Source organism: Sarcophilus harrisii, chromosome 2 (assembly GCF_902635505.1).
Source record: "Sarcophilus harrisii chromosome 2, mSarHar1.11, whole genome shotgun sequence".
Classification (NCBI taxonomy): Eukaryota; Metazoa; Chordata; class Mammalia; order Dasyuromorphia; family Dasyuridae; genus Sarcophilus; species Sarcophilus harrisii.
In genome coordinates, this window is record NC_045427.1 from 221,096,632 (window position 1) to 221,124,360 (window position 27,729).

A 27,729-nucleotide genomic window follows, 5' to 3' on the forward strand; every position below is an offset into this window, starting at 1 on the left:
AGAGAGGGAGGGAGGAGATTGAGAAGTTTCCAGTGGGCGGGGCCTGGATCACGTGGCACCTGCCTCCTCGGGGGCGGGGCAGGGAGAGTTAGGGGGTGACTGCCCGATGGGCCCCGCAAGAGGGCAGCCGGGGGGCTGTAATAATTTCTGGCGCCTGCGCCGTCCTGGGTGCCTCAGTTTCGTTTTCCGAGAGGGTCTATTTAAGCCGCATGGTTAGAGAAAGTTGGCAGCGGCCTCCGCATCTATTTTATAGAGGAGGAAGCTGAGGCCAAAAGAGAGAAAACAATTAGTGCAAAAGCACTTAGCTACTAAATGACAGAACTGTGATTCGAACCCAGGCCTTCCTAATTCCGGACCCACTGCAATTTCTACTGTGTCACCATATACATATGTGTGTGTGTGTGTGTGTGTGTGTGTGTGTGTATATATATATTTATGTACAATATATATTTATATATATATATATATTATATATTATATATACTTATATATATAATATAATAAAATAATATATATTATTTATATATAAAATAAAATATAAAATTTATAATATAAAATAATATATAATATAATAATATATATAAATAATATGTATTATATATATTAAATATATATAAATATATATTTATATATATATTATATATTATATATACTTATATGTATAATATATAAATAATATATATTATTTATATATAAAATAAAATATAAAATTTATAATATAAAATAATATATAATATAATAATATATAATATGTAATATAATAAATATATATAAATAATATATATTATATATATTAAATATATATATATATATTTATGTAATATATACATGCATATGTAATATATATGTATATATATAAATATATATATGCACACACACACACATATATATATATATATATAAAATTTGCAACAAGATAGAGTCCTGAAAGGAAGCTTTTAATGGTCATATAGTTCTTTTTTTTTTTTTTTTTTGAAACTGAATACAAAATAAGAAAAAATAGAAAAGGAAAAACAAAACAAAACATCTGTCATGTGCTAGCAGAACATTAGGGAGGACTCAAAATATGTAATAGTAAATTTCCATTTCAAGAAAGAATATATAATACTAAAATAAATTATATTTATGACGTTCATCTTTGTTTCCTTATAGGTTATTCTTTTGTTCTCTGCTGTGTACTTTTACTTTATCCTTTTTTTTCCCCTTTCATTTCCCTTCCCCACTTTTATCTAGCCCAAGCAGGTTACAGCTAGGCAAGAATAGATTTATGCACACACACACATATTTACACATACAAAGACATATGTGTGTGCTTATGTATATAAATATATTTAAATATATATATTTATAAAGGAATTTTAGCATGGCTGATATATAATGAAGAGTTCTCTCAATTGAATCTTTTTTTTTTAATTTAATAGCCTTTTATTTACAGGATATATACATGGGTAACTTTACAGCATTAACAATTGCCAAACCTCTTGTTCCAATTTTTCACCTCTTACCCCCCCCCCAACCCCTCCCCCAGATGGCAGGATGACCAGTAGATGTTAAATACATTAAAATACAAATTAGATACACAATAAGTATACATGAATGGTCATAAAGTTCAACCCCCTTATTTTACAGAACAAAACAATAAGTACCTCAGTTCCAGATTGAGCCCGCGTTTTCTGATGGCAAAAATGTCTAATTCATGAGGGACAGTACTTGGTGATATTTTTATACTATCCATTTCGCAAGGCTGCCATAGAGAATGTGTTTTGTAAAACACCAGATAAATGTTATTATTCCTAACGCTAATAACTCACATTTCTATCACACTAAATGCTCATTAAGAGCTCTCTTCATAATACCCTTGGGAAATGGGTATTGAAAGTATTGTTGTTAATAAATCTGACTCTTCATTACCCACGGACTGGGTTTTCTTGGCAAAGATACTATAGCCATTGGTCGTTTCCTTCTCTTGTGGATTAAGGCAAACAGATTAACTAATACTCCTAGTGAATACCTGAGGTTAGATTTAAACCCAGAGGCTTCTGATTCCAGATCCAGCACACTTCTCTACTGAACCACTCAGCTGCCTCCGTTGGAAGCATTATCTATCCTTTTTTATAAATGAGCAAATTGATTTTTAGAGCAGCAAGGTAAGCTTCCTATGCCAATGTCTAGTAAGTAGGGGGTAGTTTCACTTCAGGTTCACATGCAACCATTCTTTCTGAATATTGGATGATCTAAGAGAATAGTAATGTTTTCTTGGCCTTTTATTTAATTTTTACCTCAACCTACAAACCATCCTTAGTTCCAAGGAATACTCTGCCATCATGCTCTGAATTGCTTCACTATCTATGATCTTGGCAAGTAAATGACCTCGGTAGCCTCTGTAAGATTAGGTGGTCGGACTACATGACTTGTAATGGACCAATTGATTCTATTATTCTGGTATTCCAAAATTCTTTTGGACTGTGTCACTTTTTCAAACTGTGACAGTGCCCTCATATCATTTTGGAATTGGCCAAGAACACAATGAAAATGACAATGATGATCACACACAGAGTGGTGTTGTTTGACTGTTGTTCTCACAGGGGACCAATGACATTGAGGTCAATGTTTTGATTTGTCAAGAATTGGATGTGAGTGAGGGAGAGTTGTGCAAATGTATCAGCTTCATTCAATCCTGCACGGTCAACTGGATCCAGTGATCAGGATGCCTAAAAATGATCCCTGATGCAGTGGGAGTTCTTCGTCTTTTTAAGTTAAGGTGTGAGGCAATACCCATTCAGTGATTTAAAGCCAAGTAAGAAATGAGGCAAAAGATAATTCAACAAACAAACAAACCAAAAAATGAAACTTAAGAAAAAGAAGACTCAGGTTTTCTAGCCAGAATGGAAACAATTGCTATTTACACTGAGAGCCAACAAAACCCAAACAAATACCAAACAAATAAAGAAGGGCCTATTTTAAAGGGAGATTGAGAGATGACCAATTGGGCCTCTTCTGTGTTCTATCTTTTGTTATGTGTTGTTAGGAGATAAGAAGAAATGGAGGAAAGCCTCCTGCATGTTGAACAGATGCTCTTTATTGAAGTTATAATTAGAACTGAAAAAAAAATTTGAATTAACTGGGCAGTCCTGTATAATTTTGATCACTGCAGGGAATCTCTAAAACAACACACATATTGATCCATTTGAATGTGACTGTGAATGAATAATAACTGACATTTACAAAGTGTTTTATTAAGGTTTCTAAATATGTATATTATCTCATTGTAATCCAGCAGAATGTCTAGAGCACTGGACTCGGATCAAGAAGGCCTGAAAACAAATTCAACCTCAGATCCTTCCTGATTTTGTGAGCCTAGACAAGTCATTTAGCTTCTGTTTGCCTCAGTTTCTCCATCTATAAAATAGAGACAATAATAATACCTGCCTACCATCTCACACCTATAGACTGGCTAAGATAAGGGAACTATAGTGAAAAATATTGGAGGGAATGTAAAAAAACTGAAATACTAATGCATGGTTGATGGAAAGGTGCCCAGCCTTTCTGGAGAGTGATTTGGCACTGTACCCAAAGGATTATAAAACTGTTCATGCCCTTTGATCCAGCACTATCATTGATGAGATACTGGGTAACTAGGTGGGGTTGGAGAGAAAGCCTGAATACTGATAAGATTATAATACTCCCTGTAGCAAGAAGGGAAGGGCACTCACTAATGGGGATCAGTTCCACCCCACAGTCCCACTTCTGTGGAGATCTTGGGTAACTTCATTTTACTCCAATCAGAAAGCCAAGCTATGATGTCAAACCCGATGGCTTCTGCTGAATCCCTTTTAGGTTAGCCCACCATGGTGTTCTGCCTCATTGGTATCTTTTCTCTCACCTCCTCCCCCATGCATCATGGTATCCCCTTGTTTCTCTATCCGCCAGTTAAAATATTGACGTGTCTCATGTATTCCTTTTCTTCTGGTTAATTGTGAGTGCCACTGGGGAATTTTTCTTTTCCATTGTTAATTGTTCCTTGCTAACTCTATGCTTTCTAAATCTACTTCATGTTTGCCATTCCTAGTGTCTATTTTATCTCTCCATTTTATCTGTAATCTCATAAATAAAGGTACTTTTTTCGCATTTGAACTAAGTATTGCTCCTAAACTCATCATTTGGTGCCAGACCTCAACCTAATCAGTCACTATTGGATCTATAGCCCAAAGAGATCAATAAAGAGAGAAAAAGACTCACATGTGAAAAAATGTTTGAAGCAGCTCTTTTTGTGGTGTCAAGAAATTGGAAATTGAGTGGATGCTCATAAGTTGGTGTATGGTTGAAGAAGTTATGGTATATGAATGTAATGGAATATTATTGTTGTATAAGAAATGATGAACACCGGCTGATTTCAGAAAAGTCTGGAAAGACTTACATGAATTAGTGATGAATGAAGTGAGAACCAGGAGAACATTGTACACAGTAATAAGATTATATGACAATCAACTATGATAGACTTAGCTCTTCTCAGCAATGTGACAATCCAAGACAATTCCATTAGACTTGGGGTGGAAATGTCATTTAGAAGGAGAATTTTGGAGGTTAAATGTGGATTGAAACATACTATTTTCCATCTTTTTTTGGGGGGGGGGTTGTTTTTTCTTCCTTGCAGTTTTTTTTCCCTTTTTGTTCTGATTTTTCTTTCATATGACATAGTAATATGTCCAAAATGATTGTACATGTATAACATATTAGATTGCTTGCTGTCTCAGGGAGGGAAGGAGAAAAAATGGAACTTAAAATCTTTGAATGTTGAAAACCATCGTAATTGGAAAAATAAAATATTATTTAAAAAAATAAAAAATAATAACACCTGCCTTCAGGGTTCTTGTAAAGATCAATTGAGATAAAAATTGTAAAGGGCTTAGCACATAGTAAATGCCATAAACATGTTAGCTAATTTTATTAAAACACCTCAGGAGATGAACCTAACAAGTATTTCTGCCTTTTTTTTACAGATAAGGAAACCCTGAGGCTTAGTCAGGTCAAACAAATCATCCCATTAAGCTAGTAAATGCCAGAGATGTAATTTGAGCCCTTGTATCTCCTAACTCCCGGTGCAGGACTTGTTGAATGAATAAATCATAGGATATAGTTTTAAGAATTTGAAAAACCTAGATCGAGTTGGAATCCGCCTAACCCAATTCTCTTGTTCGATAGATGAAGGCACGAGGTCTAGAGAGGTAAAAAGTTTTCCATGGCCACACAGGCAATAACGTAACAGAGCTAAGATTCGAATACACGTCCTCAAACTGCAAATGCAGCTCTCTCTTCCCCACAGCGCTGCTTCTCACTATCCGTGAAGCTTTTCCCTGGATTCGCTCCGAGCTTTAGACTCCGGCAGCATTTTACTCATGTCACCCACGTGATGTACCACTTATCATCTTTTTCCCTAAGTTTACGAGTCCTATTTAATCCCTCCCCCCTAGCTGGGCGAGTTCCGCGACTTTATCCTCTCTAAAGAAACGTTTTCTTTTGTTTCTCCTAGCACAGGGTACTGTAGCTGCCCGTAAGTAAGAGTAGGAAACATTTCCTGAAAGACTGCCCAATTTGCATTTTTATCTAGTGTCCCAAGAGGTACTTTTCCTGGAATCTTTTACAAACCGTTAAAGCCGTTGGCTTAACACTTCATAAAGATTCCAACATTCCCCCCCCCAGACCACAAAAACAGAGGCTCTTAGAGTAAGACCAAGCACAAAAAGGGGTTTATAACGATCTGGTGAGAAAGAGACATCTCCCACCTGGCAAGGTGGGGTGCGAAGTGAAAACTGTAAAGCACAAAATTAAATAGCATGAACCAAGAAGCAGGACTTTGCTCCCATTGTTTGGGGGAGTCCAGGCTTGCGTTCTGATGGCGGGAATCTATCCCAGAAATAATGTTAAAAGATACATTTCTTTTCGAAGAGCTACCTAAATGCTAATTAAGAGGTGGTGAAAGACACCTGCAGCTTTTTAAATCTCTGGCTCCACTTGGTGTTGTAAAGTCCCAAGTCACAATTAAGCTATAGTTTAGGGCTATATTGCCATGAGGGTGCCTTCGCTCAGTTTGTCCCACCTATGGACCATTTCACGGAAAAGCAGACTGAGGCTCAGAGAGACGCTGGGACTTAATAATCTCACGGAAAATAAAATAAAATAAATAAATACATAAATTTAAATAAATCTAAATAAATCTAAATAAATAAATAAATAATTATAATCTCACCGGAGAGCTACAAAGTATGGGAGGCAAGAATTAGCTCCCTGCCTCTCAACTAGAAGTTTGGGGGAGGGAGAGAAGGAAGGAACTAATGATCATAAATAAGTACAAGAGAAGGGGTTCTAGACCCCAAAAAGCACGTTATGTGAACTTTATCATCCCCAGCCCTGATTAAGGCTCGAGGCCGACCATCAGACACTGAGGCCGCGGGAGTCGCGAAAGGCTCCCGGGCTGCTGGGGTGCCCGGACGCTGTTAGGCGAGGACCTCATTGTAAGGTGGCGCGCGCGCGCCCCCCCCCCCCCGCACCCCCTCCCCCCCCCCCGGCGCCCACCGGAGGTTCTCGGCGTCGGCGTCGCTTCCGGTCCGGAGGTGGGGGAGGGGGCGGAGTCGGAGCCGGCGCCACAGCAACCGCGGAACGCGGACCCCGGCCTCCAGCCTCTGGTCGGCTCCGGTCCCGGGATGGCGCCCAAGCCCCCCGGCTCCGTCCTCGAGCTCCGCGCCGCCGGCAACGAAAGCTTCCGCAGCGGCCAGTACGCGGAGGCCGCCGAACTCTACGGCCGGGCCCTCGACGCGCTGCAGGAGGCAGGTACGAGCGGCCCCGAGGACCCCGAGACACCTCGGTCCCCCCGAGACCCCGCCGGGGCCCCGGAAACCTCCCCGGGGGCCCAGAGGCAGCCCGAGAGCCGTCCCCGGGGCCCCTCCCGCAAGTCCCATAGACACCCCCGGGGCCCGCTCCTCGGGGCCCTCCGAGACTCCCCAGACCTATCAGGGGTCCTGAGACTTCCCGAGGAGCCCATGCTCCCCTCCTGGGGCACATGGACCCTCGAGGACTCCGTCGATCCCTCCCCCCACTGCAGGATTCCAGAGATCCCTCGGAGGACCTCTAGATCCCACTCCCCGTTGGGACCCTGGGCACCCCTCACACAGAGAGCCCCTAGCCAGCGAGACCCCAGGACCCAGCGGCGCCCCAGATCTCCTGTTGATCTAAAAACCACCCCCGGGGTCCCAGAGACCTCCCATTCCTCATGGAACATGAGGCTTTTAAGATTCACTGAAACGAGGAGAGGGAGCAAGCGCTTACATAGTGCCTACTATGTGCTAAGCCCTTATCCCCATTTTGCAGTTGAGGAAACTGAGGCAGACAGGTTAAGTGAGTTACTTAAGTAAGGGTTCCCCCGGCTGGGAAGCATCAGAGAGCAGATCTGAGCCCTGTTCTTTGTGACTCCAGGCTCAGCACTCTGTCCACTGCACCACTAGTTGAAAGGTACCTTCCAGTTCAAGACGTATGGTTGATGATTTCAGAGGGCTCCTAAAGCCCCATATCCCACACATTCCCATCTCTTCCACTCCCTCCTCAGTCTCACTAAGGGCCGTTGGGGCTACTGCTGCCCATCAGGCATCCCACAGCTTTCCTTCTGACCCACAGACTCTACCCCTGAATCCCACCAACTCCACCGACTTCATTCTACCACCCCCCAGGACTCAGCTCCTCAGACTGGTGTCACAGCCTGACCAAGCTTTATCCCACAGACGGGACTCCCAAAAGCTCTTAGCTCATGATCCCAGCAGCTCTTATGTCCACATAATTTATCCTGCCTGTGTTCCAACCCTGTACATTTGAGTTACATAGCCCCCAGCAGCCTCAGAAACCACAGCTTACAAGACTCCAAAGACTACATTCACACATTTCTCTTTCCAGTTCCATCAAGTTACATCCTTATAGGCCCAAAGCCACATGGATTGTAACCATGTGATCCCTACAAAACTGCCCTAATTCCAGATTGCCACAGTCCTCATCCAGCTCTGACCCCCCACAGACCACCTTTATCAGACTAATCTCACAGCCTATCTTTACTAATTATTGCATAATGTCTGTGGCCAAAATATTCCCAGCCTGTCTAAATTACTCCTTTTCCCAAAAAGGTCTTCCCGACCTCAGAGATTGTACCTGTCCCACTAATGACCTCCATCAGTTCTTACAAACTTTGTTCTTTGGGTCTCTACTAATGTCAGAGCTGGAAGCAGTGTTCAAGGCTACCTAGTCCCTTACCATAGCCTTTTCTCATTTCTAGTCTATATTTATTTTGGTTTTTGCTTTAACAAGTCTATGGTTTGATTGTGCATAGATACTTTCAAAGCTGATTCCTCAATGAATAATGAGTCATTTCCTGTCTGTTAAAATATAATATAATCATTTTTATCCATCCTGCCTCCTGAATCCTTTTAGATGAGGAATTTTTCACCTGAATGGACTCAGCAGATCTGTCCTTATCTCTCACCCTTTTGGGGAAAGCCTGCCCTTGTTTATTCTTCTTAAAAATATATCATTAGTTCCATTTGTTATTAACAAATAATTTCCTTCCCCTCCACTTGTTTGAACCTTCCCTTCTGACCACCCCACCCAAATATGCAAAAACACTCACTTAAAGAAATTCTTACAACATCTGTGATTTTCCATCCTTGCAGTGCACAACCCTGTCTGTAAAAGAGAAAGTATATTTTTTCATGATTTCTGGGACCTTTCTTGATTTTTTCCCCTCCATTACTCAGTTCAACTTCCTTTTAGTGATGTGTTCATTTATATTTTTGTATTCATCATGTTTATTATCCTTTTGGTTCAACTTACTTGCTCCCTATCTTTTGGTAAAAATCTTCCCACATTTGCCTCAGTTCCTCTTCTATAATGTGTAATATCTTAATTGCACAAAATTCCATTACGTAGATCTAAGCATATAACAAAAAAGTAGAAGATAGTTAAAGAGGGCAGACACTAGCAGTTTAAGGGCATCAGTAAGTATGCACATGGTGATCATGCTTGAGGTGTCCATCCTGAAGAAAAAGAAATTCTGTAAATGAGGAAGTGTATTCTGGGCATGGAGAATTAGGATAAAAGACTCAATGCTAATTAGAAGGAACACAGAGAGGATCACTTTGGCTAGATAATAGAGTGAGCAAAAGAGAGTCATAGAATAAGGAAGCATAGGTTGGGTCCACACACTCAGACAAGGCCCCAACCTATCATTTTATCCACACATCCTCTGACCTTTCTCCACTAACCCTGTCTATTGGCCCTTGGTTTTTGACTTTAGTAAACTACACTAGACTTCTTTATCTGGCCTTTTGGCAACCTGGGCTTCTTCAATTCCCTTCAGTCTTCCCAGCTTCTAGTTTCTTTCAACTACACGTGTGACCTCACTATGCCTACTGTGAACCTAAGAGCCTTCCACTAACTTAAGCAATACCTGAATATCAGGGAGAAGCTGGGACACTGATCTTGTTGTACACAACCAGCCAAAGACAGAAATTGTAACAAGAGCATTAAGTGGTGACACCAGGAAGGGAGCAAGCAACACTAATCCCAAAGGATTGCAAGCTGGCCTGGAAATCAAAAGCATCCCTTGGGGGTTTATACTAACTGGAGGCCTTGTACCTTGACAAAGGGAATACTAATGGTCTCAGATTCCTATCTGTACCTTCTCTAATGCTAAATAAGAGATCTGTGTTTCATTGGCATCTCAGAAGAAGCAAATGTAAGCAAGTTATGAGAGAAACTCCTGAAGATATTTGAGCAGTTTATGAACTACCGAATGGATAAAAGTGTGATAGAGAAAAGGAAGGAAGGGAAGGAAGAAAGGAGAGTGGGAAGAAGGGAAGAGGAAACAAAAAGGAAGGAAAGGGGGAAAGGAAGGAGGAAGGAAAAGAAGAAAAAAGAAAGGAGAAAGGTAGGAAAGTAAGAAGGGAGGGAGGGAAAGAAGGAAGGAAAGAAGAAATGGCCTGGTATCTTGGGGAATTTACCTTGTCAGCTTTGTGGAAGTTAGTCTGACCCAGTGCCCAAATATTAAGCCAAGCTTTGACAGTTGGGCCACACAGTGGACCCCTGAGCCTAGAGTTAAGAAGATCTGAGTTCAGATTTAACCTTCCTAGGTATTTGACCCTGGATAAGTCATTAATTTCTACTTCAGTTTCCTCAACTGTAAAAATGGCAATAATAACAGCACTTACCTTCCAGAGCTATGGTGAAGATCAAATGAGATAATATATTATCAAGCACTTAGCACAGGGGCTGGCATATAGTTGACATTTAATAGATGCTTCCTTCCTTCCCTTACTGTTGATTAGTAGGGGAAGCACTCTATTGACCTTAGTTTCTTCCAGTATAAAATTAGGAGTTTGGACTTTATGCACTTTGGCAATCTGTTGTAAAGACCTTTCCAGTTTGATCTCTAATTTTAAGTTATGGTTATTTTTTCCATTCCTTTCTCATTTGTTATTTTAGTTGTTCAGTCTTTGTTAGTCATGCCTGACATTTTATAACCCTATTTGGGTTTTCTTAGCAGAGACAGTAGAATGATTTGCCATTCCTTTTTCCAGCTCATTTTACAGATGAGGGAACTGAGGCAAACAGGGTTAAGTGATTTGTGTAGGGTCACAAAGCCAATAAGTGTCTGAGGCCAGATTTGAACTCAGGAAGAAGTCTTCCAGACTTCAGGGCTGTGCTCTATCCACTGGACCACTCCAGCTGCTTCCTCATGTTATTATGCTGGTCTTTCTGGCTCCTGTCAGAATAAAGTTCCAGGTACAAGCTGCCCAGCTAATCATGCTTATCAGTGTTATCTTCAGAGCTGGGCTGCCAGGTCCTCCTATGAGCATCCCTGAAGTGGTGAGTGCTCTCAGGAAAAAGCCAAATATTTGTCAAGCAGAACATCTCCTTAGCCACTTCTGCCTGCTATAAGTCTCCCTGGTACTGTTTTTGACAAAGGACTGGACATATAGTTGAAAAACCTATATTTGAGTTCTGGCTCTGCTGTATAACCTTGAGCAAATTGCCACATTCATGGCCTGCTGTTTCCTCTGACATAATCACCCTGGCCCTGCATCCTTCACAGGGCTATTCTGACAGTCAAAAGAGATTATGAACATTGTTGTTTTTCATTCTCAAAGAGGACCATGACATCAGGGAGGTGATGCAAGTGAGATGCATTTAAATGAGGGCAGGCTGGGCAAAGTCTCCAGCCTCATTTTTTCCTCCAGACCCATCTAGGTTCAGTGGCAAGATATAGATCTAAGTGAGTGGTGATGGAGATAATGTAAATAAAGCACTTTGAAAGCTTTTATGGAATATAATCAACAAGCATTAAGCACCTACTATATTGTAAGAACTGTGCTAGGTGCTGGAGATTCAAAAACTTTTATTCCTGTCCTCAAGAATGTGTACTGTCAATTTCTTAAATTTTCAACTAAGATCCCAGAGCTAGGATCTAAGAGATTATGTCCTTGCCCTAGCTCTGACATTGAATAATTGTATAACCTGACATAACTTAATTCATTTCCAAGGATCTCATTTTCCATCTTTCAAATAAAGTTGATAATTCTTTTTCTTTTTAAATTTTTTTTGTTTTATTTAAAAAAATTTTAATAACAGATTTTTATTTTCAAAATACATGGAAAAATAGTTTTCAACATTTCTTTGCAAAAGCTTGTGTTCCAAATTTTTCTCTCCCTTCCTCTTTCCTTCTTCCTTGAGATAGCAAGTAATCCAATATAGGTTAATATGTGCAATTCTTCTAAACAGTTATCCACATTTATCATGCCGCACAAGAAAAATCAATCAAAAAAGAGAAAAAGGAGGGGGAAAAAAGCAAGCAAGCAAACAAAAAAGTTGAAAATCTATGTTGTAACTCACCCTCAGTCCCCATAGTCTCCTCTCTGGATACAGATGGCTCTTTTCATCACAAGAAATGGCCTGAATCACCTTATTGTTGAAAAAAGCCACATCCATCAGAATTGATCCTCACATAATCTTGTTATTGTTATGTACAATGTTTTCTCGGTTTTACTCGCTTCACTTAGCATTAATTCATGTATATCTCTCCAGGTCTTTAAGAAATCATCTTGCTTTTCTTTTCTTATAGAACAATAATATTTCATTACATTCATATACCATAACCTATTAAGTCATTCCCCAACTGATGGGCATTTACTCAGTTTTTAGTTCCTTTCCACTACTTAAAAAGAGCAGTTACAAACATTTTTGTATATGTAGGTCCTTTTCCCTTTTTTATGATCTCTTTGGAATATAGACCCAGTAGAGACATTGTGGGATCAAAGGGTATGCACAGTTTTTTTAGCCCTTTGGGCATAGTTCCAAATGCTCTCTAGATTGGTTGGATCAGGTTACAACTCCACCAACAATATATTAGTGTCCCAGTTTTCCCCGCATCCCCTCCAATATTTATCATTATCTTTTCCTGTCATCTTAGCCAATGTGAGAGGTGTGTAGTGATACCTCAGAAGTATCTTAATTTGAATTTCTCTAATCAATAGTGATTTAGAGCCATTTTTTCATATGACTAGAAATGGCTTTAATTTCTTTGTCTTAATTATTCATATTCTTTGACTATCAATTGGAAAATGGCTTGTATTCTTATACATTTGATTAATTTTCTATATGTTTTGGAAATGAAGTCTTTATCAGAGCCTTTGGATATGAATTTTTTCCCCCGTTTTCTGCTTCCCTTTTAATCTTGGTTGCATTGGTTTTGTTTGTGCAAAACTTTTAACTTAATCTTATCAAAATTATCCATTTTGCATTTCATAATGTGGAGAAATGCTAATTCTTACAGTATAGCCTTACAGAATTGAGGATAAAATCAAATCATGGGCATGAAAGTTAAAGGATAAAGTATTCTACAGTAAAATGGGGCATCATTGTTATGAATAGAACTTCCTGACTAAAGAGTTGTTATGAAGTTACTTTCTTTGTCTGATTCAATGTATGTATCTCCTAAATATGTTTAAAAAAAAATTGGATCTATAATAAATATGGGCTTCTGAGATTGTAGCTCTTAGGAAAAAGGCCATCCCCAAGATGTACTTTTTCAGCAGTATTTGGTGCCTTTTTCCTAGCTCAATAGCCAGTGAGAAAATGTGCAGTAATAATAAGCTATAATGATAATTATTTTTCCACTAACTTTCCTTCAGTGTTTCATGTATGTCATGGAAATGACTTTAGATTCTTATCAATGAAGTGCAAACTCTTAACAGATCCTATCAGCCTGGAAAATGGCAGGCTTAGGGATGAGATACAAGTGTCTTTTCAATAAAATTCAACAAATACTGATTTTATACCTCCTTTTTGCAAAATTCTTTCCCAGGTTCTAGAGATGCAAAGTCAAAAAGAGGACAAGATTCTTGCCCTCAAGAAACTTATATTCTGAAGTGGCATACTAATATATACACAGATTAGCAGAAGAAAAAAAAAAAAAGATGATTTGTAGAGGGGAAAAAAGCTAACTAACAAGCATCCCTAACAAGTGATGGCACCTTAGCTATGTTCTTAAAGAAGCTAAGGATTACAAGAGGAGGAGGAAGTCCATTCTGGGGACAAGATTGTGCTATGTATGGCTGTTTTCTGATTACTAGTATCCCAAAAAGTCAAAATAAGTTATCAGCTTGATAAATGAACTTTTTGACCATACCATTCAGGACTTTACTAGCTCAAGAAGGGGTCTTGGTTTGCATTAGACCAAGTTACAGATTTTTTCCATCATTACATTGTTGTAGTGCCGGCAGGATTACAAAATGCTTTCCTCATAATAATCCCGTATGGTAGATAGTACAAGTACCATTTTTGTTTTATGGAAGAATAAACAACTCCGTAGTTGTGTGATTCATCCAAAATCACATGGTTAGTGAGTGGTAGAGATGGGACCCAAAAGGAGGGCTTTGCATTCTAAGTCCAGTGTTTTTTTTTAATTATACTACATATACTCTGAAGGTTGTGGAATCGAGTTGGATGGCAGAAGACGTGTGCATATATGCAACATGAGAGATTAACTAGGCTGTGGAGCCAACTCACATTCATATTTCTTACCCTGGGCCATGTTCTGAAGAGTCCTGGATGTGGAAGGTTTTGTGTGGGTAGCCTCAGGCTTTTGCTGCTCAGCTTTTTGTGTCTCATTTCCCTTTCTTAACAGGTCCGGCCAACCCTGAAGAAGAGAGTGTCCTCTATTCCAACCGAGCAGCTTGCCACTTGAAGGATGGAAACTGTACTCATTGCATTAAAGACTGCTCTGTGTAAGCAATATCTCTTAAAGTTAAATGCAGCTTCGAATATCTTTTAGCTAGAGGGCCCTCAGGGTGATTCAGACCTGTGGGTGGTGGCTAGAAGTCATTTCCTCTCCTGGGCTAACCTTGTTAGCTGAGTATATTGTGACTAATCTCAAGAAAGCTTTTCTGTCTGAGTCTGGAATAGGAGAGAGACGCAGAGGTTCTTTCCCTCTCTGTCCTTAGTGGCCAGGTACTCTACTTTCTGTAACCAACTTTTTTTTTTTTTTTAAATTTATTTAATAGCCTTTTGTTTACAGGATATATGCATGGGTAACTTCTGTAACCAACTTGTAAAAAAGCAGGGGATGGAGTGGTTTGAGCTGGATGGGGGGGGGGGGGGGCTTTGGGAAGAGCTACAAAGGAAGAGAGGAAACTCTAGGCCCACAACTGCTAGAACAGCCCCTGTCTTTCTGATTGGGGGATTACTGTGACCTCTAGTTGGGAGCCCTTTGTCCTCAGAAGTTTGGATTGTTCTGAAGAACCATTTAGGGTGGTGTGGTGAAGAACATGCTGGGCCCAGTGTCTGTTGGCTTGCATTCCTGTTTTTGTTCCACCCCTTAATAGCTGTGTTATCTTCAGCTCATCATTTAATTATTCTGTACCTAATTTCTTCATTCTTAAAGTTGATTGTAAGACCATAGATGAAAACTGGAGGAAGCTATTCAACCCACTCCCATTTTACAAATGAGTAAACTGACTTATAAAATCAGACAGTATTAGATTTTAACCTGACTCCTCTGATTGCATTGCCAACATCCTTGTTCCTATACCAAGCTAATGTCCTGAAATGCTCAATATGTCTTCTATCTCATAGTATTGTTTTGGGGCAGGTGCTTATAAAGAAAGCTAAAGTATGATAGAAATAAGATAGTAGACATCTGTATTCATTGCCATATGACATCCTCTGGTATTTTCCTTAATTTCTTCTCTCTTGATCTATTCCCATCTAGTTAAACCCTATTTTGTCTTTTATTTTAGTTAACAGTATGTCGTAATGGATAGAGAGTTGGTCTTGAAACTAGGAAGACTTGGGTGAAGTCATGCCTCTAACAGATTGATCCTGGCAAAGCTATGTCTTTCATTGCAGAGGTTATCTACACTAAGCCAGTGAATTCAGAGATCCTGACCCAGGCCCTTTAAGATTTAAGAAGCACTTGCCCCACAATAGCTCTGTGGGTTAGGTGCTATAAACATCATTATCCCCCTTTTACAAAGGAGGAAATTAAAGTTAGGTGAAATGATTTGTGCAGCCCTAAAAAATAAGTGTCAAATCTATCTTGTGATGCCACATTAGAAAATTCTATTTTTGACACCAAACAAGAGAAAGGTAATATGAAGCAGAGGAGTTTTTTCCCAGAATATTCTTTGACTATATTTTGTCACAGTGGTCTCTGGGTTGAAACAGCCAAAGAGTGATGGGTAGGATGGTGTTCCATTGACTCAGGAGGTCACAAAGCTTTTTCTTCTCTCTCTTAGTGCATTGTCTTTGGTTCCTTTTGGCATAAAACCCTTGTTAAGGCGGGCAGCGGCTTATGAAGCATTGGAAAAATACCAGCTGGCCTATGTGGATTACAAGACAGTGTTGCAGATAGACTGTACTCTGCCAGCTGCACATGATGGAGTCAACAGGTAAGTCTGCCTTGCTACCTGTGACCTCCATGGAAACCAGGAGTCCAGTCAAGTTGGCTAGTATTGAACACTTTCCTTGCTTCTCTAATGGCACAAAACTGCCAGTTTAAGACTAGTTTAGGAAAGGGACAAGGCATCGTTATTTGTAGCTTTTGCTTCTTAAAAATGAACTCAGAAAGCAAAGCAAGGAGATAGCATCCTTTTCCCAGGTTCACAGACATCTGCATGGTATATCCATCACAAGGAAACTTCTGTTTGGAGGAAAAGACTACAGTCAGATCATCCTTAATGGAGAATAGTGTGACATTATATAGTTCTTTCCAGGTTTATACCCTGAATGTCTTAAGTTGTGTTGAGGCACAAACTAATCTTCCTAATACTAATGTATTGTGCATGAGTTTAACTAAGTTACACTGCCTGTCCTCACTGCCAGACTTCTCAGCTTTCTCTTGAAGCTTTCCTTAGAATTCTTTAAACGTTGGCCAAACTGGACCACTTGCTGTCCCTTGTTCACACCCAAATGCTTCCTGGCCTCTTTCCCTTCTTTCACATGATCCTTGTTCCTAGAATTCCCCACTCTTTTAAAATCCTTCCTGTTATTTGGGGCCCAACTGAAATAATACCCCTTTTGTGAAAATTTCCCAACTAAAAATAATGCCTACCTATCTCATAGAGGATATATAGTAAGACAGTGACTACCCACCTTCCCACTATTCCCAGTCTTCTATTCTCCAGGGTAATCATTTCCATTTCCTTTAATTAAGTCTCATGACAAACTTGAGGCACTTCATCATCCTGGTTACTCTCTGCAGAACACTCTTCAGCTTATCATTGTCATTCCTAAAATGTGGCACTCAGAATTCAGTGCTGCACTTTAGATGTGGGCTGACCACATACTGATCCTTTAGTATTTCGTTTTAGAATTTTTCAATTTTATACAGGATTTACATCTAACACTATACTTCTATATTATTCTATAAGCTGTAGTTTATAGAATACATTTTTCTTGACTTTTTGGAAAATTGATAAATTTGTCCTTTTACAGTTCTGTAGTAGCTCACCTGTACAGACCTTTTCAGAGATCAGTGATGGTAAATAACTCAGGCATCACATCTGCCAATTATTTGTTTTATTGTTTTTTAAGTACAAGAGAATGTCATTCATCTGAATCAGGTGACTTGAATTCATCAAGAGAAGTTGGATATTCTTTTTCAGTTGCTTCAGTTATCTTGGGTTTCAGTTTCCTGTTACTCATTTTTGTTCTGTCCTTTTTAGCCCAAAGATCATTTTGCTTGGCAGAGAAAAGATAAGCACAATGAATTGAGCAGCTTTGCTTTTTCTTCCCTTGACTATTATTGTCTCATCTGTCTTCAGGCATAATCTGATCCCATCTTTGATTCATCTTCCTCTCTCTCCCAAGACAATATAGTTAAAAAATCTTTTTGTTATCCTTAGCCTAACTTTGACAGACTTAGATGTTTTTGAGTTGTAGTAGTGTTTTTGCCATTCCTTAGGGACCATATTTTGCTTTTATAGACATCCTCTGTTCCCTGTCTTCTCTTCCATTTTTTGTACCTGTCTTTAACAAACTTAGGTTGGTTGATAAAACCCCTGTGTATTTGCATCAGCTCTTTAGTGATTCCCCTTTTTATCTTATCAAAATTGTTTTTCTTTGTGCCTTTAGAATTTCATTCTCTACCTCTCCTAGGCGTGCTTACAGAATTTCAGGCAATAGGATCCTTCCTATCCTTTCCCTGAACACTTAGAAATTCAGGGTGCATATCAATCGTTCCAGCTTGCCTCTCCTTTTTACTCTCAGATTCAAAGATGGAATTGTTACTTTGCTATGAAGATTCACATTATTTCCACTATAGTAATCAGCCTCTCATTGTTGGGGAGAATCAGATCAGAAGAGAATTCTCTGTTGTTGATTCCTTCACTTTTCAAAGGCTGAAATTATCATTAAAACAAATCAAGAAATTACTAGTCTCTCCACTTTTGCAAGGAAGAAAGCATCTGCAGATGTCTGAATAATATGAAGTCTCTCATTACTTACTATGTTATGTCTCATTATCAGCAATGTGATCTGTTTCTTGAATTCTTCATCAATTTTTTTTTTCTAGGTGCTCTAACATATTCTGCTGACTATTATCACTTCTCTTTCTGCTTCTTTTGATCATCTGAATATTCTTTACCATGCTTCCCCCCTCTGGTTCATATATGTCTTGCAAGTATAGCTTTTTAAAAACAAAATGTTATATTTATAATGCCTTTTCCCCTCTCCTTCCCCTTTCAGAGCCATATTTCAGGTGTGGATATTTTCCTACTAGATTTCAGTGATACCCATTAGGTCAAATTTGTCTCTTTACTCTAGTGTACCTTGCAGGTTACCCAAATGCTCCACATTTGTATATAGACACCTAAAATCAAGAATTTTTATTATCGGCTCCTTTCTTGCATTTTAGTCTTTGGTGAGCACTGACAGAGATGTTAACTGTGCCTTATACCCTGCATACTGGATGATGGAAATATTTGAGTAGCTCAGCCAGAAAACCTCTTTCTGATACCTTGTCCTTTGTTGTAGGATGACTAAAGCTCTCATGGACACAGATGGGCTTGAGTGGCGTCTTAAGCTGCCTCCCATCCCCTCAGTGCCAGTTGCAGCTCAAAAGAGGTGGGAAGCAGCTCCAGGGGGTGACCATGAGAAGGCAGCCAAAAGCAAACTCAAAGAAGCCGACACCTTAAAGAACAAAGGTGAGCCTCATCCCATCTTTTCCCTATGGGTAGTGGTTTAAAGTAAGTTATACATGAATCATAGTGCATTTAATTAAGTATCATAAACCAAGGAAAATACATCTTTCTTTTTCTCTCTTTTAAAATTTGTTTTTTATTAAAACTTTCTATTTTCAAAACACATGCATGGATAATTTTTTAACATTGACCCTTGCATAGCCTTGTGTTCCAAATTTTCCCCTCATTCTCCTTACCCCCTCCCTTAAATGGCAAACAACCCAATATATGTTATACATGTTAAAATATATGTTAAATCCAATATATGCAAACATGTTTATACAATTATTTTGCACAAAAAAAAAAAAAATCAGATCAGAAAGGAAAGAAAATGAATAAGAAAACAATGCAAGCAAACAACAACAGAAAGAGTAAGAATGTTGTATTGTGATCCACACTCAGTTGCCACAGTCCTCTCTCTAGATGGTTCTCTTCACCACAAGATGAAAATACATCTTTCTTACTAGCTTTCAGCACCCTAGATACTATAAATACAAGTCTAGAAGAGATTTGGGCCAGAGTCCTCCTGGACTAGTATAGCCAGAGACCAAGAAAGAAATTCCACTTTTAACCCCTTGTATGTTTTCCACCTTGAGGACTTATGTTTCTATGTGTTTTTATATGTATTATCTCATTTTATTTTCATAAAAGGACTATAAACTTGGCAGGTTAGGAAATATAAATTCCCAATATAATGGTGAAGAAACCCACCAAGAAAGGTCCACTGATTTGCTCAAGAATCCCTCAACAGGGCAGTGGCAGAGAGCTTATAGGTTAATCTGGTCCTACCACTGGAGTGGGGATGAAACAGAAACAGCTCCACATGATATCAGTTCTTCCTTTTTGGTACAGATGAGCAAAGATCTGAGTTTCAAAGACAGTGGGAGATTGCTCAGTGGCCTGGAAAAGCAGAGATGAAATGAAAGGCTTTTCTGTATTGGACATCTGTCACCCTTTTTAATAACAATGCCACCTGACTGATAGAAAAGGATGTAACAAACATCAAATAAAATGGGCATTTTCATTGACATAGAACAGAAAAAGAGAATTGTTACATGGAACTGCAGGGCTCTAGTGGGAACACAACCTCCTTCTTAGGGGTATAAGTTCAGACTGTCTTTGAGAGTTACTTTGCTTGTCTATCTTTTCTGGCCTTCTCTACATTTTAAAAAAGGTGCTGTAATGACCCTCTTTCTTCCCACTTATCTCCACCCTAACCCTCCCATTGGGAGGGTTAGGGTGGAGCCTTTGTAACATATGCCTGGTCTAGCATAAAAAAATCCCCCTGTGGACTGTCTGTCTTGTGCATCTGGAGATCATCTTCTCTGTGTCGAGGTGAGTAGCTTGCTTCATCCTCAGTCGTCTAGTCTTATAGTTGATCACTGCATTAGTAAACATTTTCAAGTCATTCAAAGTATTTTGTTTTTATAATGATGTTATATGAATTGTTCTTTTTCTGCTTACTTTGCTCTGCATCAATTCATACCAGTCTCCCCATGTTTCACAAAAACTATCCTAATTTCAATCTATCTTATGATGTAAAAATATTCCATTACAGCCATACACCATAATTTACTTCGCTATTCCCCAATAGTGGGGTGTCCTCTTAATTCCCAGTTCTTGATGGTATAATTTTCAAAACATTTTCATGACCATTATTTCATTTCAGCTTTACAACACTGCGGTGAGATAGGTGAGGCAATGGTCATAACTCCAGTTTGAAAGATAAGGAACTAAGGCTCAAGATGAACAATGGTTTGTATAAGATGACATGATTGTTAGGCACAGAACCAGGACTAGAGCTCCAGATACAACCTATCAGTCTGAATAGAAGCCAAATGTTTTCTTGCCAAATCCACTTCTATGTGACTGTCAAGAAATGGCATTTTTCTGTCTATATCTTTAAATCTTTTTTTTCCCTTCTAAGAGATGTCATTTTAGGGGTGCAACCTATAGTAAGTGTGCTAATGTTCTTTTTCTAGTGCCTACTGTTGGAGACAAAGAACGAGCCCGGGCCCTAAAGGAAGAAGGCAATGAGCTGGTGAAAAAAGGGAAACATAAGGAGGCTGCAGAGAAGTACAGTGAGAGTCTTATGTTCAATAGCATGGAATCTGCAACCTATACTAACAGGTACCTGGAATGGGTAGGGTCAGGACTAACTTTATTCTACACTGGAGGCTTTCTAAGTGCTTTGAAGTGGTGAGGGCTCACTATGTCTCCTTCCTATCAGAACACTTGACTCATTCTTTCTCTACCCTCAGAACAGTGTAAATTGGGTCTTCTGTTAGGAAAGGCAGAGACCCAGTAGGAATATCTACCAAGGGAATACTTTAAATCCTCGATTGAAGTTAAGAGAAGGGTACTCATACACATACATACATACATACATACATACATACATACATTTTGAGAATAATAATGTGGTTTACTATGCCATTGTTACAAAGGGCTTGACATTTTCTCATGTGATCCCCACAGAAAACCTCCGAGATAAATTCCAAATTCAAACTTAGGACTCCCAATCCCATGCTTTTTCCATGAGTACAACAATATTCGGCCTTTCCATAAAAATAATAGCCGTTTCTACTTTTGTAGTACTTTAATGTTTACAATGGATTTCCTTGATAATGTCTCTTCCTTTGTAAGTGAGGAAACCAAGACCCATAGAGGATGGATTGCTAACGTTATGTATCTAGTCATACATTTGGCAGAGCTGAGATTGAGCTGATAGGATCATTGGATCTAAGTCAGAAGAACTGGATTCTCATACCAGCTCCGCTATTGAGTTGCTGTAGTTTGTTGCTCAGGTCTAGTCCCTTCTCCTCTCTATTTTCAATTCTGTTGATAAAGGGGAGTAGGCTATATGATCTGAAGTCACTAAGCCTATGAGTCAAACTCCAGCACTCTATTTTACCTCATTTGCTTCTCAGCCTGCAGTTTTCTTAACAAATCCTAATCCTTGCATCCCCTTGTGCTCTCTGTACCAGATGCTAGTATTGTTGAAAGATTGAAAATTACTGAAAACCAGTAGGGGTGGGGGTGGGGGGGGAAGAGGTTCATTTTCATTGGCCACATAGGAAGCTCATGACCTTAGCTTCAATTCCAAAAATTTTGATCAAGTACCTCCCCTGTAGTATGCTTAGAAGTGAGTGTTGTGAAGACTGACAAATTGTGTTTGCCCTAAGAGATCTCACAGTCTAGTGGAGAGAATGAAACTGTGAGAATACATCCATAGGACAGATCCAGAGAGAAAATCTCTTCTGTTGTGGGATGTTAATGTATGCTTTGCCTGCTTGCACTCATGTGTGGAGTGAGGAAGAGAAGGTCAAAGGGACTTTTCTAGCTTAGAAGATAAGGCCATTAGCCATTTCTCTCTATAAAGTCTCTCTAAGTCTGAGGGCTTAGAAGGGATTGTGACAGAATTCTTTCTGTGAGCAGGAACCTAGAGTTGTATTTCTTCTTCACCCTTGTAACAGTACAGTACAGTAGTGAGAAAGCAAGCTTAAGGCAGGAAAGCTTGATTGCTACCTATATAGTCTAGGTAACTTTCTTCTCTAAGTGTTTCCTCACTTGTAAAGCAAGCTCTTAATTAGCAAGTATTTATTAAACTTCTACTATGTACCAGTCACTGAGCTAAGCACTGGGAATGTAATTCCAACTCTGGCAAAAATCCCCAAGGTCCTTCTAGCTCTATTTCAGGAGATCCTGACTTGCGCAACCAAGTCTTGAACAACTATAGTGAATCCAGAGAGAAAGGGAAGTCCAGATTCTTCTTGATCATATCACTAGCAACTTCTGTTTCCACTGTAGCTTCTGAACTCTTTGGGACCCGAGTCCAAATGCAGCATTTTCTGGGATATCATGATGCTTTCCAAGGGTATGCCCCCTGGGCCTGGGGCTCAGCTTCCTTCTCTCTTCTCATACTCATTTGTCTGCCTTCAGAGCCCTCTGCTATTTGTCACTGAAGAAATACAAAGAGGCTGTAAAGGACTGCACCGAGGCTCTCAAATTAGACTCAAAGAACGTCAAGGCATTTTACAGGCGTGCCCAGGCATTCAAAGAACTCAAGGTAAGTGGGAGCCCCTTCCACACCCTGACCAGGGCTCTGTCAAGCCCAGGGGTTGCCCCTGCTGCTGGCCCAATTCCCAAGGCTGGCCCAGCTGGCACGTGCCTGCATCTTCTTGCCCCTTCTCAGCCCCTGTAGCAGGTGTGCCAGGTAAGTACTGATTGCAGGCCCTAGCCTCCTGCCTTCCATCTTCCCTTATCCTCACCCCCCACCCCCACCCCCAGGACTATCAATCCAGCCTTGAAGACGTCAACAGCCTCCTGAGTATTGAGCCAGAGAACAGCGCCGCCGCCAAGCTGAGGCAGGAAGTCAACCGGAGCTTAAAATAAATAAAGTCCAGGAAGGGGCAGCAAACCTGCCTGATTTCACTCGGAGAAGCTAAGGGCCTCTTTGTCTGCTCCAGGGCTAAGAGAAAGAGAGAGCAAGTGAGCCCTTTGACTCAGGCCAAGTAAGGCCCCAGGCCCCGCACCCCAGCTTCTCTCCTTGTACCCATCGACACTCGGCTTTCTCCTCCTTCAGAATCTTTGCTCACTCCAGATCAGCCCAGCTTAGGGAGCGAGGCCTCCCCTTTTTGGCTTACAAGGATTCCTTCCTCTGTGCTACTCTTTCCTAATGGTAAACTCAGTCTTCTTTACCCACTAAGCATGTCCCAATTCTAGTTCCTGGCGCCAGACAGCTCAATCCACGTTAAATGGGTTTCAGGCATCAGTACACAAACCAGGCCCCTGGCCCTGCCCACCTAGTGTTGCTTGTGGCACAGTACAGAGTATTCCCCCAGATCTTTTGGGGCCCAGGTTATGTGGCAGCCTCATTGTGGATGGAACCTTTGGCAGTCTTTGGTCACATTTTGTATCCCTGTTCAGCCAGCGCTTGCATTGGACTGTTATTCTGGGTACTGGTTTGACTATGTGACCCCTCCTAAACCCTTGTATCTTGTTTCAAATTGCTTGAGTGTCTGCATGGCAGCAGCCACATTCCCTGCTTCCCAGGACTGGAGCCACCCAACCCTAGTTTGGAAGTTGGCTTGTTGCATGTTTTGAGTGGGGAAGCCATCTCGGCTCTAGTTTAGGAAGTGACAGCTTTAGGGCACCTTTCAAAGAGTCCTCCTTCCTCTGTCCCTTTTGGAGTGATTCTGAATGGCCTCCTGGTTTCAGTCACCCCGTATTTAAGCCACTGCATAAAAAGTACGTCTTCTATTGGACTTCAGTCGTACCTTCATTTAAAAGGGGACCATGAGACCTTGGTTAGACACTACCTCTTGTAGTGCAGGCCAGGGTCTTGTATAGTACCCTTGCCACATAATGGGCTGTTCCTTCTTTCCCTCCCCAGCAAGGAAAAGGATTTCAGCTTGGGGGTAGAAGGTAATTTTGCCTGGGCATGGTAGTATAGGCCAGGCTTGGATGTGTCTCCTTCCATATTAGCACCGATTCTGTTTGGGGACATAAATGATAACTTACTCTAGCAGCTGCTGTCAAGTGTGCATAGGCTCAATGCAACTTCTTCCATTATTGGAAGATTAACAGAACACTTAAGTGGCTACTATGTGTCAGACACTAGGGTTAATGAAATTTCTTAAGATGGGCACATAAGTATATACAAAATAAATTCTAAGCTTGTTTGGGAAAGAGGGGCACTAGTAGTTGTGAAATCAGAAAAGGTTTCTCACATATAGAAATCACTGAGCTCATCATTGAAACGAGGGATGAAGGCCCACAGAGAGTAGCTGGAGTACTGATTGGTCAAATAAGGAAACATCAATTTTTATTCACTTAAGTGATCAGACTAGGTTTAGGGTATTTGAGGAACAGTGAGCATATAAATTACTTTGGTAGCCCCAGCTCTGTCTCAATCCTATAGCTCATGAAGGTCAAGCTAATCTTTTTTGGGGGAGAGGGAAATGCCACAGCTCTACATTACTTGACAAGCACACAGAACCTTTCCTGATATCAATAATGCCCAACCTCTCTAAATGACATGTTTATGAATGGGACCATGGTCAAGACAGATTATTACAAGAGAGAAGCCACAAAATTAAGTAGTAGGGGAAGAGAGCATGAGCACAGGTAATCTTACAGCAGCATAGGTTCTGAATTCCAGAAACAAATTCTCTTTATTCTCATGTATCCTATATCCGTGTTGGTGATTTTTATCATCTTGGGTTCTGAGAACGAAGGTGCCCTTCTGTTTCCCAGGATTCCCTTCTATCCCTAGGCTTTACTTAGGTGTGCTCATATTCATGCTCAGCTTGTACACAAATAGCCCCAAGATGATTCAAGAGTCTGTGAAACTCTTTAATGCACACAAAAAAGCAAAGGATGCTTGACCAGCTTGTTGACTGGCTTGCTCTGTCCACTTAACATATTGTGCAGGTACACAGACAAGTAAATAAGTTATAGTTCAGAGTATCTCAGAGAACTGGAAAGGCTGGGGTCTTTTCAGAACCATGAGATTTCAGAGTTTTCTGGGAAGAAAAAGTGTGTACAGGGTGATGATAAATACAAAATACTCTGGGATCCAGTAAAGTTCCAGCTATTGGAAATCATTTCTTGAGCAAAAAGTAGAGTCTCCCAAGAAAAGAAAGATTAGGTATAAACTTTCAAAGTACTGTGGGGCTGTGCTTATCTGAGGGACATAGGGGATGAAGTAGCCAAGACTCAGAGCCCAAAACTTATGGGCAGGAAAAAAACCCACAACCTATATGAAAATACATGATCCAAGTCAGATAATTCACTTTCCTCCAAAGGTGGGTTCTACAGAAACAAGACCAGAAAGGCTTTCAATAAATACCTAAGTGATAGAGCCAGTCCTTTGGCCCTCAGAGGCTAATTCAGCAAAATGGGGTCTGGTATATTATTCCAAGCTGGAAAGTACTCGGGACAGGCTCAGAGACAAGACTTGTCTTTGAAGGACCAACCTGGTTACAAACAGACCCTTCACCAGAGGATACACATGTGAAATCTAACGGCCATAGTGGTCAATTGTGAGTCAGTTTGAGAGTAAGGTCATATAACTCGCAGTACTAACAAAGCTACAGGGATGGACAAACTGTACACCCCTCCTAGACCCACACATTCTGGGTTCCATCTCTGGCCACTGTATGTTTCGGCCTAGACTCACAGGACCTCAGTGTACATATGTCTTGGGCAGCTCCATGACTTCTTGTGCTTGGAGTGCAGCTACTGCTTCTTCAATCTAAAGGGAAATTTGAGGGAGAGGAAATTTAAGATTACTGAGGCTTGGCCCACCCCAACCCTTTATTAGCAAAGATGCTGCTACCCTCATCCTGCCTTTGGCTAACCCCTAAGGACAGTTTTCCATAGCATGTTTTAATGATATACTTTAGGCTAATCCCTAAGGACAGGTTTCCATGGCATGTTTTGATTATATACTTTAGGCATCTGGTGGTGGTACATAGAGCATTGGGCCTGGAATCAGACCTGGATCTAAATTCAGACTCAGATACTAGCTATGGGGCCCCAGGGGAATTAGTTTACTCAACTGCAAAATGGGATAACAGCACCCAATCCACAGAATTGTTTTTGTGAGAACATAAATTTGTAAAATGCTCAGCACAGTGCCTAGCACATAGTAGATGCTATATGTTTATCCCAATCCCTATTCCAAAGAGGCTTGAGTGCTAACCTGGGGGCCCCTAAAATCCTTGAGCAAGACTCCTTCCCAGTAGCACAGGCATCACTTTGAGCACAACATACTGGTTCACACACAAGATGGTCATGGGCACTCAGAAACCCAAATACCAACCTTGGAATGGAGCGATTCTGGAGATTCCAGCATCAGCAGCAGCTCTGAGTTGTCAATCTCCAGCAGCATGCCAGTGATCTTGCCAGCCAGCTGAGCGTGTACCCCATAAATGAGTGGATAGAGTCTGTCACCTGCTCAAAACAGCAGGGGGAATAATACATAGACCTGGACTGGCTGATATCCTAATGCAAGTTACAGAACCCCTGCTCAAAACAACAGGGGGAATAATACATAGACCTGGACTGGCTGATATCCCAATGCAAGTTACACAACCATCAGCCCCGTCCCCCTTTGTGTAAAATGGGAACAGTAGTACTATCTCAAAAAATACTATGTAAAATAGTACATAAGAATCAGCTGTTATTCCCTTCCCCAATCCCACAGTCTTTTTTATGAAGCCAGGTTAGAACTGAAGCTTGTGACCTTCACCTGAGAAGGATTGGGTTGGGGGGGGGGGGGATGGGGAGAGAAGTACTCTTTGGAACCTTCAGCACAACAGTGTCTAAATTAGTTACTGGGGACTTCCAGCATCATCTGTGTGCATCCGAGAAGGCAATCTAAGATGGAAGAAATTAACTTGACCTAAACAAGGTACTGACTGAAAAAATTGCAAACATAACTAAGGCATCAACTCAATCTCTTTTAGACATTTAAACTCAATTTAAAACAGCCACTGCAATAAGGAAGCTAAGTGTTCAGAAACTTTAGTCTGAAGACACTTGATTTTCAAACACAGCTATAGGACATGGGATTAGACTGCAAACTTTTTTGAAAAACATTAAGAGAGGAAGCTAGCAGGTGAATAGAAGCATTAGAAAATAAGCAAAAGTGAAAAATAGGTTTACAGAAAGCTTGGCTTGTCCTAGCCCAGGCAATCAACAAACTGGGTAAAACAAGTGGATGTGAAACATCTGCCAATGATTACCAATATTCGAAATTGACAAAAATTGAAGCACAACTTTTAGACTTTACACCTTAGGACCTGAAGGAGCAACTAAAAGCTGGAAGGAATGTAGAATTTCACCTGAGAGATTAAAAGTTTAGATGCCAATTGGTTTGAGTCAGCTTCAGAGGAAAAGATTTCCTAGAGTGTAGATCATAGAATTCTGTCACCAGAAAGCAAATCAGTAT

The 27,729-nt window shown here is 40.4% G+C and overlaps 2 protein-coding genes across 3 annotated transcripts in view; one reads left to right on the top strand and one right to left on the bottom strand.

The window, feature by feature from the left end:
- Positions 1–6,590: 6,590 nt before the first annotated feature.
- On the top strand, positions 6,591–27,708 carry TOMM34 (translocase of outer mitochondrial membrane 34). The gene is made up of 7 exons (XM_012539748.3): positions 6,591–6,828; positions 14,219–14,318; positions 15,828–15,980; positions 18,565–18,734; positions 20,753–20,900; positions 22,713–22,839; positions 23,061–27,708. The coding sequence occupies exons 1-7, from the start codon at positions 6,702–6,704 to the stop codon at positions 23,163–23,165; spliced, it is 930 nt and encodes a 309-aa protein (XP_012395202.2). The 5' UTR covers positions 6,591–6,701; the 3' UTR covers positions 23,166–27,708.
- Positions 25,944–27,729, bottom strand: part of PABPC1L (poly(A) binding protein cytoplasmic 1 like) — a 31,046-nt gene continuing 29,260 nt past the window's right edge. For both annotated transcript variants that reach the window (XM_031951559.1, XM_031951556.1), the window contains 2 exons: positions 26,599–26,729; positions 25,944–26,028 (listed from right to left, as the gene is read on the bottom strand). In XM_031951559.1, coding sequence (XP_031807419.1) covers positions 25,960–26,028; positions 26,599–26,729 — 200 coding nt within the window. In that variant the 3' untranslated portion in view covers positions 25,944–25,959. The remainder of the gene's footprint in view (positions 26,029–26,598; positions 26,730–27,729) is intronic.